General features: G+C 47.7%; 2 protein-coding genes across 2 annotated transcripts in view; one reads left to right on the forward strand and one right to left on the reverse strand.

Moving 5' to 3' along the window:
- LOC141094169 (uncharacterized) overlaps nt 1-14,397 on the reverse strand; it is a 347,923-nt gene that overhangs the window by 192,572 nt on the left and 140,954 nt on the right. The gene's annotated exons all lie outside the window — the stretch shown is intronic.
- Nucleotides 1-14,397, forward strand: part of LOC141094186 (uncharacterized) — an 82,180-nt gene that overhangs the window by 49,346 nt on the left and 18,437 nt on the right. The window contains exon 8 of the mRNA XM_073579944.1: nt 421-426. Coding sequence (XP_073436045.1) covers nt 421-426 — 6 coding nt within the window. The remainder of the gene's footprint in view (nt 1-420; nt 427-14,397) is intronic.

The following is a 14,397-nucleotide window of genomic DNA, read 5'->3' on the forward strand; positions in this document are numbered from 1 at the left end:
CGCACACATAATAGAACTTTGTTTAGGGAATGTGGTAGGCCACTTTGAAGCGCCGTAAGTTGTGGATTGTCCTTTCCAGAAGAATGGCGCAACGCGGGAGAAGTCTTGGAGACGGGAGTGAGAGGTAAGGATTAGTGCAGATGTTAGTCGAAAGTCACTTGCAGCGCTTACGCGGGTAAACAGAAATGAGGGAGGAGACAAGGGGGGTGCCACATTATGGAGAGCTTTGCAGAAGAGAACAAGCAGTATGAATTGGATCCTATAATGAATGGGCAGCCAGTGCAATGTCTCGCACAGTTTGGACTCGTCCAAGTACCAATTAGTCAGAAAGGCAACCTTGGCTGCTGCATTAAGGATGGACTGGAGAGGGGAAAGTTGAGTGAGAGGGAGGCCAATTAATAGAGCGTTGCAGTAGTCTAGGCGGGAGTGGATCAGGGCGACAACGAATGTTTTTGTTTCCATGGTGAGAAAGGAGTGGATCCTAGAGATGTTCTTTAGGTGTAAGCAGCAAGAGCGGGCAAGAGATAGTATATGTGATGGGAAAGAGAGCTTGGTGTCAAACATGACACACAGACAGCGCGCCTGCTGCCGGGGTGTAATTATGGTGCCACTCACGGAGAGGGAAATGTCAGATTTAGGGAGGTTAGTAGACAGCTGGAGCAGAAAAAGTTCAGTTTTAGAAAGGTTGAGTTTCAGACAGAGGGCGGACATGATGTTGGAGACTGCGGACAGACAGTCACTGGCATTCTGTAGTACTGCGGGGGTAAGGTTGGGGGAAGACGTATATAGTTGTGTGTCATCAGCATAAAGATGGTACTGAAAGCCAAATCTGCTGATGGTCTGTCCAACTGGGGCCGTGTAGAGAAAGAAGAGAAGGGGGCCAAGGACTGAGCCCTGAGGTACCCCGACAGCAAGAGGAAGAGGAGATGACGTGGAGCCATAGAACGATACGGTCTTCAGAATCCAGTGTGGGGAACAGCGCTAAATGTACTGCTGCTTCTCAGGCGCCGATACGGGTCGCACGGATGACATCTCTGTGTGTCATAAGTGTGCGGAATGTTTTGAGGTCCTTGCTGCTGTTAAAAAATGGACATGTCAGCATATTTTGCCCATGGACACATGGTCTGTAGAAACACACTCACATGTGCACTTGAATGGGTCTACGTGTGAAAACTGTCACCACACCTACTGGACACACTGAAATCTGAAAGAGGCCAAGGGAGAAGTCTCCATGTAGTGTCTGCACTATCATTCACTGAGGCCCCTGATCATGTGACCCCTGACTCCTCCCCTCCTGTGACCTCATCACAGGTCCTGTGCGCACAGAGCAGCCAAATATGTGGAGTGCGGCCCTGCGGGTGGAGGTAGGTGCTGGAGATTCCCCATTACTGAGTGCGGGGGACATTATCCCCTTCAGCACTGAGACTCTTTTGGGTTTTTTGTTGCCACTTTATAAGAATCATTGCATTTTACTTCTGTTTCCTGTAATAGATACATACGACCCAACTATGGAAGACAGGAAGGGAGGAAGCGGATTGTTCTCATAGTACAGGGGCCCTTTCTTGGCCATCAGACAGTTTTGGTTAGACCTAGTGTCACGACTAGAGATGAGCGAATATTTCAATATTTGCAATATTCACCAATTAATTCGGCGAATATTCGCCAAACATAACCGAGCTCCATTAGGGTCAATGGGAGGCAAAAATAAACACATGCACAGCACCTTAGAACGGCCCCAAATGCTGCCAAAGCACATCAAATGAGGGACAGACAGCAGGAAAGTGGCCTCAATTCACCCACAGTACAAACTGCAGCAATGAGCCAGGCATCAGATATCGGGGGCTGGGACGGCATTCACAGCTTTCCAATGACCGTCACAATAAGACGAGGTGGGGGAGGGATTGGTGTAGGCCCCATTTGATGGGAGCCATGATACCACATGCAACACCTCTACCTGCTTTCATGCTGAGCCACGCTCAGGTGGCAAAAATATCTGTCTTGTAGATGACCAATGTCAGAAAAATTTAAGGATTGTAACAAGGGTAGTTGAGTCCAAGGAAGTGGAGGCCTGATGGTCTCAGAGACCTACTGCTACAGTCAACATGCATGAAGGAGACCCAACCAGGAGTCTACACATTTCCAATATTATTGGCAGACACCACCAAAGTGGCATCAATTTCTCCATAGTAGAAATAGTAGATTAGGGACTGACAGACCTTTCACTACACCCAATTCAGCAGATGGACACCCTACAAGGAGTGTTCACGTTTCCAAAAATTATTGGCAGACACCACCATAGTGGCATCAATTTCACCACTGTAGAAATAGTAGAATAGGGACCAACAGGTCTTTCACTACACCCAATAGAGCAGATGGACACCCTACAAGGAGTGTTCTCATTTTGAAAAAGTATTGGCAGACACCACCAAAGTGGCATCAATGTCAACACAATTTCAGAGCTTCCAGCCCAACATAATCCAAAATCCAAAAGAGCATAATATAAAATATATCTTTTATTGATAATCATATAAAAACACAATAATCACAGTAATTACAGATGAAATGATTGGTAAGAGGAGACAAAAAATGACACCCGAAACCACTCAAAATGGACACTGAATAATGCACATCATAAATCCTGAAAAAGACTGTCCAGGGGATAGTATTATGATAAGTAAACTGCAAGGCGAGCCTCATTTAATAAGTGTGCCATTTCCACAAAACAGCCAATACCCTCATATATGTCTATTCAAGTTTCTTATCAAATGAAATGCAGTAGATACCAAAGATAGAGATTTTTGAGGGGTGACAGGGCTGTAGAGGGATTGTAAATGGTGTGGCTCCAATAAAGCAGGAATCCCCAGAAAAGGTTTGTAAAAAAAGATGTCAGCCAAAATCAGATAGCGTAAGTCAGATTGATCAGGTCATCTAATAAAGTGATAGAGACAGTGCAGATTAAAGTGCCGCTAGTGCTTACCCATCTGGGCGAGTATACCGGTTCCAGGAACGTGCCCCGACGCACGTTTCGCCAACATGGCTTCCTCGGGGGGGCAGTGTGGACAGGCATGCCGACGGGTATAAGTAGCCCATTATCCAGGTGTGTGATATTAGCCGCGGTGAAGCGGCGCATGGGTGGCGGGACTTCCGCAATCATCGCATCACTTCCAGCCCTCCAATGACCATACCACCATTTCTAGGAGGCCTTCGGCGACGAGAGACGACGGAGCTCCCCGCGCATGCGCACACCCGCGGCGGCCATGTCTGAAACTGGCAAGGGAATGGGCAAAAGATCTTAATGTATGGCCGTGTAAAAAATCATAATTCCCTCTTGTTATGGGAACATGTGACCCGTTATATTGCACATATGAGAAAAGGAAAAAAAGAGGAAAAATAACAGAAAACCAAAGCAACAAACTAATATCATAAACTGGTATTGACAGTAAGCAATAAGAGGATCATCCATTTGCAATATACATATTGGAAAAGGGACAAAGCTTGAATATTGTACATTTCATACAATATCAGTCCTTAATGATTCTCAAACCTAATAATAATAGTGACTGCAGATCCAATTGGTCCCAAGGTTGGTTCAATCCAATAGGTCATCTACGTGGAAATGTGCAGAGTCCATAACACAGGAACTGATGCTCATCACTGATGTCAATCACACATCTGGATAGATCACGTCACCCATTAGTAATTACTACAATAAATGCAAAAAGAAAAAAGTTAAAAACAGCACACCATAAAACGAAGGAAAGAGGGGAGTACAAGGGTACCCTATTACAAGAAACAGACAAAGGATAGTTTTTCATTCAGGCCATTAGGTACCATAGTACCCAAAGTGACGATCCAGCAAACATAATACATTATAAGAAAAAACATTATAAACATTATAGTACCTCACAGGTACGACTGGTTAGTGTGAACTATATACTTCATGATACATTACAGAGTTACGCACTAATCATAACTCTTATGGTTACAGCCTTCCTTCTACATAGTGTTGTCTACACAGCTTTCATTCTATTTAAGCAGTCGGGTAGGTGTTCTTGTCCTTCTCCTTATTTTTACTTTGTTTTCCCTGTTCCCCATTTCACATTCTCTACCTGTCATGAAATACACTATCTCTGATGATAGGATATGTGTTATGTTTTTTCTTATTGTTTTCTTATTTTTATTTGTATATAAAATATGATGTATGTATATTTGGTTCTTTTTTTCTGTACTTTAGTACACTGATGAACGTCTGTTTGTGAGCGAAACGCTTATATATGTTATTTGGACTGCAGTGAAGCTCTTTTCACGGATTCCTTTAAAGTTGAGTGCCAAGTTTTATTCTATTCACATTGATGTGCGATGTGCCGACACAGTGGAATTCCACTCTGCACATGTGGCAACGACTGTGGAAGCAGCAGCGAGCCCTGGCGCAGTGCGTCATGTTGTATAGCCTGGGCCAACGCAGTACAGAGGTGGCGCATATCACATTTACAGTCTGGGCACAGATTAAGGACCTCTGCACCCTTCTGCACAGTTTTGAAATGGCTACTGAGATGGTTAGTGCTGACAGCCGTCATCAGCATCACTATTCCAGTCATATATATGCTGGAGCAGACTTTGAATAGGCTGTGGGAGGAGATGGTGGTCCCAGAAGAAGAGGAGAAAGCAGAGGAAGCTGCGGAAGGGATAACATTGTCTCGAAGTTCAAGACTGTTATCACACAGGCGGGTCCAAGGGAGGGTGGATTATTGCGGTTGAGGGGGGCTGGTGATGATAACAGACAAACTGTTATCAAAGGTACAAGATCCAAGGAACAAATGGAGGAGGAAGAGGTGATGGGTGAGCAACTGTCAGATGAAGAGGATAATCCTCCCCTCTGTTGTTCGAGGGGACGGAGGAAATGAGCCTAATTGTTATGCAGCCACCAACACAGAATGGGCTCGGACCTCATGGTAGAGACCGTCATAAGAGTGACTTCTTGCTGCAACATGATTCCCATTCAGAAATGATTCGGAATAATGCTGATTACTGTGTTGCCATTTTATTAGACCAATGTTATAAAACCAAATTTTGCCAGATGATCATTGCTGGTGATGTCCTGACCGATAAGCACATATGGCTGTCCCTTGAAAGTGTTGACTGCCTAACTTTCATTAAGATGAACAAGTCATGGATCTCCAAGAACTTTTGCACCCAATCACAGACTGTACAGACTATGTGATATTGCATTTTTTAGTGTGATGCATTAATGTCTTGACCCATCCTCTGTATCTAGCTATCGCCCTATATCACTTCTCCCATACGCCTCCAAGCTACTGGAACAACACGTCTACCTTGAACTGTCCTCCCATCTCTCTTCTTGCTCCCTCTTCGACCGCTTACAATCTGGCTTCCGGTCACACCACTCCACTGAAACTGCCCTTACTAAGGTCACCAATGACCTCTTAACTGCCAAGAGCAAGCGACACTACTCTGTCCTCCTCCTCCTGGACCTGTCGGCTGCCTTTGACACAGTGGACCATTCCCTATTATTACAGACCCTCTCATCCCTCGGCATCACAGACTTGGCCCTCTCCTGGATCTCATCATACCTAACAGACCGGACATTCAGCGTCTCCCACTCACACACCACCTCCTCACCTCGCCCCCTATCTGTCGGAGTCCCACAAGGTTCAGTCCTTGGGCCCCTGCTGTTCTCTATTTACACCTTTGGCCTGGGACAGCTCATAGAATCTCATGGCTTTCAGTATCATCTTTATGCTGATGACACACAGATCTACATCTCTGGACCAGATATCACCTCCCTACTAACCAGAATCCCTCAATGTCTGTCCACTATTTCATCCTTCTTCTCCACTAGATATCTGAAACTCAACATGGACAAAACAGAATTCATCATCTTTCCCCCATCTCACGTGACCCCCCCTACGAACCTATCAATTACAGTAAATGACTGCCCACTCTCCCCAGTCCCACAAGCTCGCTGCCTCGGAGTAATCCTTGACGCTAATCTCTCCTTCAAACCACATATCCAAACCCTTTCCACTTCCTGCCGACTTCAACTCAAAAATATTTCACGCATCCGTTCATTCCTCACCCAAGAATCTGCAAAAACCCTAGTCCATGCCCTCATCATCTCTCGCCTTGACTACTGCAACCTCATGCTCTGTGGCCTCCCCTCAAACACTCTCGCACCCCTCCAATCTATTCTAAACTCTGCTGCCCGACTAATCCACCTGTCCCCCCGCTATTCCCCAGCTTCTCCCCTCTGTCAATCCCTTCACTGGCTCCCAATTGCCCAGAGACTCCATTACAAAACCCTAACCATGACATACAAAGCAATCCACAACCTGTCTCCTCCATACATCTGTGACCTCGTCTCCCGGTACTTTCCTGCACGCAACCTCCGATCCTCACAAGATCTCCTTCTTTACTCCCCTCTTATCTCCTCTTCCCACAATCGCATACAAGATTTCTCTCGCGCATCACCCCTACTCTGGAACTCTCTACCACAACATATCAGACTCTCACCTACCATCGAAACCTTCGAAAAGAGCCTGAAGACCCACCTCTTCCGACAAGCCTATAACCTGCAGTAACCACCGATCGACCAAACCGCTGCACGACCAGCTCTACCCTCGCCTACTGTATTATCACCCATCCCTTGAAGATTGTGAGCCCTCGCGGGCAGGGTCCTCTCTCCTCCTGTACCAGTTATGACTTGTATTGTTTAAGATTATTGTACTTGTTTTTATGTATACCCCTCCTCACATGTAAAGCGCCATGGAATAAATGGCGCTATAACAATAAATAATAATAATAATAATAATGTCACGTAACTGCATGCTGTGATATCTTTAATGTCGCTTCTGTGGCTGCTGCTGATGTTAACACAAATTTGTGGGAATGTGAACGGTCATGGTTGGTCTATATCTTCTGTGTTAGCTGTAGTGGACGTTGTGTCGGTCTCAATTATACTATTTCTATTCTCGTTAAAGTTATTCGACTTCGGTGGTGTAAGGCCCTCATTTTTTTTAAATGTGAACACTACAAGTTGGGTGTCCATCTGCTGTATTGGGTGTAGTGGAAGACCTGCCGGTCCCTATTATACTATTTCTACTGTGGTGACATTGATGCCACTATGGTGGTGTCTGCCAAAAAATTTTTGAAACGTGAACACTACAAGTTGGGTGTCCATCTGCTGTATTGGGTGTAGTGAAAGACCTGTCATCCCTATTAGACTATTTCTAATATGGTGACATTGATGCCACTTCTGTGGTGGAAGGCCCTCATTTCTTTAAATGTGAACACTCCTTGTAGGGTGTCCATCTGCTCTGTTGGGTGAAGTGAAAGACCTGTTGCTCCCTATTCTACTAAAAAAAGCATATTCTGAGATAAAGAAACACTGTCCATGGAGACATTGGCATCAACTAATTCCTTTCTTGATATTCTTACAAACAAGCTTTTATAAAAGCCTCAAACTTCTGTGCGTGAATCAGACATGAGATCTAATGTGATAGAAGATTACAGTGCGGGGAAGACGGGAAACCTTCATATAGACGGCCGGTGGTGATGGAGTCGGTGACGGACTCTGGACAAATATGTTTCTAGAGCCGTAGTAGAAGATGAAGATGTTGTCCTCATCATGAAGTAGTTATTTCTCCTGTCACGTGTAATGAACATCTCCTGCAGTATTGCTAATGCCGATTCTAGAGTTGAGCGAAACGGGTCGAAAAATTTCAAAAGTCCCCGACTTTTGGCAAAGTCGGGTTTCATGAAACGAAACCCGACCCTAGGATGAGGTCGGCCACGAGGTCGGCGACTTACGCGCCAAAGTCGCGTTTCAAAAGCTTATTTTGCGCTCTTTTTCTGCCAATCAGGATCCACGGACACTGTGGGCAACGTGATGACATAGGCAGGGGTCACCACCATCTTGGAGAAGGGCATGCAAGTGATTGGCTTGCTTTGTGGGGCATCACAGGGGGTATAAAAGGGCGGGGGCGCCGACCGCCATGTTACTCATGCTGATCTCAGACTAGGGAGAGCTGCTGCTGCTGCTGCTGATTGTGTAGGGAGAGCATTAGGCAGGGAAGAAGACACCAAAAACTGATTCTGCTGCTAGCGATTTTGCCTGTATAACACACCAGTCACTGTGTGTGCAGTGCAAGGGGAGGCTATATTTTGGTGGATCAGCGGTGTTGGTTGTTAGGCTGCCTTCTAAGGCTTCCTGACGGCTGCATTGCTGTTTACCCACTGCTCTGCAAACTGCTTTTTTAAAAGCAATCCCAATTTTTTTTTTGTCCTGCTGAGGTACTGAGCGTGCATTTTTCACACCATACAGCGGTGCACACTCCTCACACAGTACCGTGTAACGGCTGTTATCACAGCCACAGTGAAGCTATCTGTGTGTCACTCTGTGAGAATAAGTCGAGGACATGTTCCGTTCTTACAGACCTGCACCTTGTAGTTTTGTCTAGCTTTCAAACAGTTAAATCTATTTGCTGTTTGATCCCATTCAAAACTATAGAGAGACAGCGTGTGTCAGTCCGTATACTTAAAAAACACGGAGCTTGACAATTTTACGTACACCGGACAGCCGTGTACGTGCACGCTCCTCTCAGTACCGTGTAACGGCTGTTATCACAGCCACAGTGAAGCTATCTGTGTGTCACTCTGTGAGAATAAGTCGAGGACATGTTCCGTTCTTACAGAACTACACTCTAGGGAGATTCCTATTCTGCCCAATTCTATATACACCTTGTAGTTTGTGATACACTAGCCAATTTCTGCCTGTGACAGCGCTCTGATATTCAGTGGGCCTCACACAATCCATAAGTGTCCAGTGTCCACAAGTGTGTGCAGAAATTCAAAATCTCCGTGATCCTGTAGTCACTTTTTTCACACCTGGGCCATCGAGCCTGTGACATAGCGCTCTGATATTCAGTGGGCCTCACACAATCCATAAGTGTCCAGTGTCCACAAGTGTGTGCAGAAAATCAAAATCTCTGTGATCCTGTAGTCACTTTTTTCACACCTGTGCCATCGAGCCTGTGACATAGCGCTCTGATATTCGGTGGGCCTCACACAATCCATAAGTGTCCAGTGTCCACAAGTGTGTGCAGAAATTCAAAATCTCCGTGATCCTGTAGTCACTTTTTTCACACCTGTGCCATCGAGCCTGTGACATAGCGCTCTGATATACAGTGGGCCTCACACAATCTATAAGTGTCCAGTGTCCACAAGTGTGTGCAGAAATTCAAAATCTCCGTGATCCTGTAGTCACTTTTGTCACACCTGTGCCATCGAGCCTGTGACATAGCGCTCTGATATTCGGTGGGCCTCACACAATCCATAAGTGTCCAGTGTCCACAAGTGTGTGCAGAAATTCAAAATCTCTGTGATCCTGTAGTAACTTTTTTCACACCTGTGCCATCGAGCCTGTGACATAGCGCTCTGATATTCAGTGGGCCTCACACAATCCATAAGTGTCCAGTGTCCACAAGTGTGTGCAGAAATTCAAAATCTCCCCTGTCCTATAGACACCTTGTACCTTGTTTTACGTTACTATATAGTTTGATGGATTTTGTCTACATTTCTACCAAAAATGAGGAAGGCTGGTGGAAGAGGCCGTGGAATTGGGCGGGGGTTGGCAGCTGGTAATGATGGTGTTGGTGGTGGATCTGATGGTAGTGGCAAAAGCAAAATAGGACCGAATGCAGGAGGTGTTGAGCCTGCGTCATCGTCTGGCTCCACAAGGCCTCGAAGGCTTACTTTTCTAGGAGTTGGCAAATCGCTTTTAAAGCCAGAGCTGCAGGAAAAAGTTTTGGCTTACATTGCTGACTCAGCCTCCAGCTCTATCGCCTCCTCTTCTGAAGTTGTAAAAAGTAAAAGCACTGAGTCGTCATTGGAGGCTCATGTTCATGAACCACACCTTTCCTTGTGTCCTTCACCCCAACCAAGATTGAAGGATGACGCAGGCCATACTACTGATTACTCCATGGAGCTGTTTTCACATACCATGCCTGGATTATCAAGTGAAATGGTGAATTACCCAGGCCAAGATGAATCTGACATGGAGTGCACTGATGCACAGCCACTGATGGATGATTCTGCTGGTACATTCACTCAGAGCACTACATTGTCCTTGCAGTGTAAAGAGCCTGATTCTGACCCTGATGAGACTCAGGTGCCCCTTCCCGCACACTATACCACCATGAACGGGGACACAGAGGAAGGTGCACATGACATTGAAGAAGAGGTGATGGATGACCCAGTTGTTGACCCAGATTGGCATCCATTGGGGGAAGAGGGTGCTGCTTACAATAGCTCAGATGAGGAGCATCCACAGCAGACATCGACATCGCAACAGCTGTTATCTGTCAGGCACGGAGCACTCCAAAGACAGGTTCCAAAAATCAAAAGAGTTGCTGGACAGCTTGTCCAGAGGGTCAAAATATCACAGCGTGCTAGGCCGCAAAATGTCTGCCAAAGTAGGAAGAGTGCAGTGTGGCACTTTTTTGAACAAAATCCTCATGATCAGGCCAAGGTTATCTGTAAGAAGTGCGCAAAGACCTTTAGCCGAGGGAAAAATCTGAAAAATTTGAATACCAGTTGCATGCTTAGACATTTAACCACCATGCACTTGCAAGCGTGGACACAACACCAAACCTCAAGTACCACATGTGCAACTGATCACAAAGAAGGTAGTCAGCAATGCTACATTGTTTCCCCCACTGTAAGCCCACCGGTCAGCACAGCAGCAAATGTTGAGGTGTCGTTGCAAGGCCACAGCAGTCAGGGAATCCCACTGTTATATCAACGAAATACTGAATCTAGGCCATCAGAAATAACACCAACTCCATCACCATCATCAACCCTCTCTCAGTCCGCCCTGTCCACCGCTCCTTCCACCATATGCAGCTCTCAAGTCCAGCTCACCCTCCCAGACACTATAAGTAGGTCAAGAAAGTACTCAGTCTCTCATCCACGTACACTGGGTTTGAACGCCCACATTGCCAAACTAATCTCGTTTGAGATGATGCCCTATCGGTTGGTGGGAAGCGCAGCTTTCCGCGAACTCATGGCCTATGCAGTACCACGCTATGACCTACCCAGTCGCCACTTCTTCTCTCGCAAAGCCATCCCAGCCCTCCACCATCATGTGAAAGACCGCATTGTCCATGCACTCAAGCAGTCAGTGAGTGGAGAGGTGCACCTCACAACTGATGCATGGTCCAGTCGGCATGGCCAGGGCCGTTACGTGTCCATCACTGCGCACTGGGTTAATGTGGTGGATGCAGGGTCCACAGGGGACAGCGGTGGTGGGACAGTGCTGCCTAGCCCACGGTATAGGAAACAGTTGGCTGTAGGCGCTCGACCCTCCTCCTCCTCCTCCTCCTCCAGAAGCGAAAGCTCGTCCACAGAGCGCAGTCGTACGAGCACTCCATCTGCAGCTGCCACTGTTGCACACGAGGTGTCCCCCTATCGAGCAGCTAGTGGAAAGCGTCAGCAGGCTGTGTTGCAGATGATGTGTTTGGGCGACAGACACACCGCCGAGGTGCTGGCCGAGTACTTTCAGCGACAAACTGAGTCATGGCTGGGCAGTGTACATCTTGAGGCAGGCAAGGTAGTTAGTGATAACGGCCGTAATTTTGTGGCAGCCATAGCCCTTTCAAAACTCAGCCACATACCTTGCTTGGCTCACACCTTGATCCTGGTGGTGCAGTGCTTCCTCAAAAATTATCCGGAGTTAACAGCCCTGCTCCAGAAGGTGCGAAGACTGTGCGCGCACATCCGCCGGTCGCCTGTACACTCCACTCGTATGCAGAAGCTGCAGCGATTGCTCCACCTTCCCAACCACCGCCTCATTATCGACATTGCAACAAGGTGGAACTCCACCCTGCACATGGTTGAGCGGCTGTGCGAGCAGAGGCAGGCCATAATGCATTTGTGGGAGGATACACGGCCAGGCACTTTGAGAGCAGACATGGAGTTGACAGGTGTGCAGTGGTCGAAGCTGAAAGACCTCTGTAAAGTCCTCCAGTGTTTTGAGGAATGCACACGGCTGGTAAGCTCGGACGACGCCATCATAAGCATGAGCATCCCACTTATGGGTCTGCTCATGCAAACTTTGACGCACATTAAGGAGCAGGCGTCTGCAGCCAATGTTGACGAGGAGGGAATCCTTGATGACATTCAGCCATTGTCCGCTCAGGGACCTCTCCTGGACGAGGAGGAGGAGGATGATTATGGGGATGATTACTTTGGGGAGGAGGATGCATCTCGTGGGGCAAGTGAAAATGTTGGCGTGGCAAGGTCTGGTACAGGGTTTGTGCGTGACTGGAGGGATGTGGATTTGCCACAAAGTGCTCCTCCAACCAGCACTCGCAGTGCATCATTGACACCGGGAACATTGGCCCACATGTCAGATTATGCCTTGCAGATCCTAAAAAGGGACCCCCGCATTGCCAAAATGATGAACGATGACGACTACTGGTTGGCCAGCATTCTGGATCCACGCTATAAAGGCAAATTACAAAACATCATGCCACAGGAGAACCTTGACCTAATATTGGCTAATAAACAAGCAACTCTGGTAAATCGGTTGCTTGAGGCATTCCCAGCACACAGCAGCGGTGATGGTTCTCACACGAGCCGTACGGGCCGGGGGCAGCTTGGCAGAGTTGTTCGTGGTGCACACAGCAGAAGTGGCGTTGGAGACAGGGGTTTCATGACAATGTTGTGGACTGATTTTTCAAGTACCGCTCACACAACTGGTAATACTGCATCAATGGAAAGTGACAGGAGACAGCAGTTGTCAACTATGGTTACAAACTACTTTTCCTCCCATATCGATGTTCTCCCACACAGGTCATTCCCCTTTGACTATTGGGCCACTAAACTGGACACCTGGCCTGAATTGGCCCAATATGCCTTACAGGAGCTCGCTTGCCCAGCTGCAAGTGTGCTATCGGAAAGAGTCTTCAGTGCAGCTGGATCAATCCTGACAGAAAAAAGGACCCGTCTGTCAACCCAAAATGTGGATGATCTAACCTTCATTAAAATGAACCACGCATGGGTTTCCAAGGATTTTGTCCCACCTTCCCCTGATGACACATAGGTTGACAGAAACATGGCTTGCTTTGGTCCTCCGCTTCCTGGGACTTGACCAATTTCGCCTTTTACATCAGCTGAATGTCCAACATCAACATATGCCATTGTATAAACCTCCCTAACTGGGCTGCCCCCCCCCTCATGGTCGGGTTCACCAGCTAGCGCACGCAACCGTGCGAGTGCCGTTGCCCTTGACAGGTGGGTAGGCCGACTCTTGGGCGCGGGCACTGGCACAGGGTCCCTCATAGTGCAATCAAGTGTCTCTGACGGTGGTGGTGCACACCCACCGTCAGACACACCGCCGTACTATGAGGGGCCCAGTGCCAGTACCGACGCCCACGAGTGGGCCACCCGTGCTTGGCCAGGGCCCCAGCATTTGCAATCTTTACCTCTCCCTGCTCCTCCGCTGTGTAGTCTGGGCTGTCAAATCCATACTGGGCCTGACACCGTCTGAGCCTGCCTCCTGATGTATAGACATATATTTTTAATGTGTAAACTATGCTATCCATACATGTTATCCGGTGATACGGTACCCTTTCTCACCTTTGTGCAATCACGTGTAATCCATACTGTGCCTGAGAACGGCTGGCGAGCTGTTATGCAAGCTACAGCACCTGTGGTTTGCACACATAAGTTTTTCCCTTTTTCAGGAATGACGGTTAGGCCTAATTCCGGAACAGCGGTTGACCTGCACTTACTGGGAAATCATCGTTCGCGGGTAATAATTGTAATCCCAGATCCCCATCACTAACGGTGTTCAGCGGCTTATCTGCACCTGTAAGCGACACACGTGGCCCTTTCGGTGTAGCGCGCATGCAGCCACGGACATGTAAGGCCTTGACACACCAGTTATTGCCCAATCTCGCGTGCCAGAGCCTCGCGTGTCCCTCTAGTAAGCTGGACGCGGACCGCGTCGGCAGGACGGAGTCTCGTTCGTTAACGAAATTAAGCTTGCAATGCGTGCATCTTTTCGGTTGCTGGATGGTTGAGGTTGCCCGTGTTGAGTCCAATTACGCCGCAGGCTCCACTCCTGGTGGTGCCCTTCTGGACATTCCTTTAAGGTTCAGCTTTGCAACCATACTGCCCACGTCAAACTACAATTTTGCCTTCATGGACGCTGTTTGGAGGGTCGTGAGTCGTGGGAATCATGCCGCCCAATCAGTTAACCTGCTAGAGAGATCCTTCGTTCGTTGCTCCCAAGCATGACATCACACTCCCTAGGAGGAAGGTAATGCCAGTGTGGCGACCATACTCCTGTGGGCGCCACAAGTGCACTGATGCCCA

The sequence above is a fragment of the Dendrobates tinctorius genome, unplaced genomic scaffold, assembly GCF_039654945.1.
Source record: "Dendrobates tinctorius isolate UK_male_01 unplaced genomic scaffold, ASM3965494v1 ptg000063l, whole genome shotgun sequence".
Lineage (NCBI taxonomy): Eukaryota > Metazoa > Chordata > Amphibia > Anura > Dendrobatidae > Dendrobates > Dendrobates tinctorius.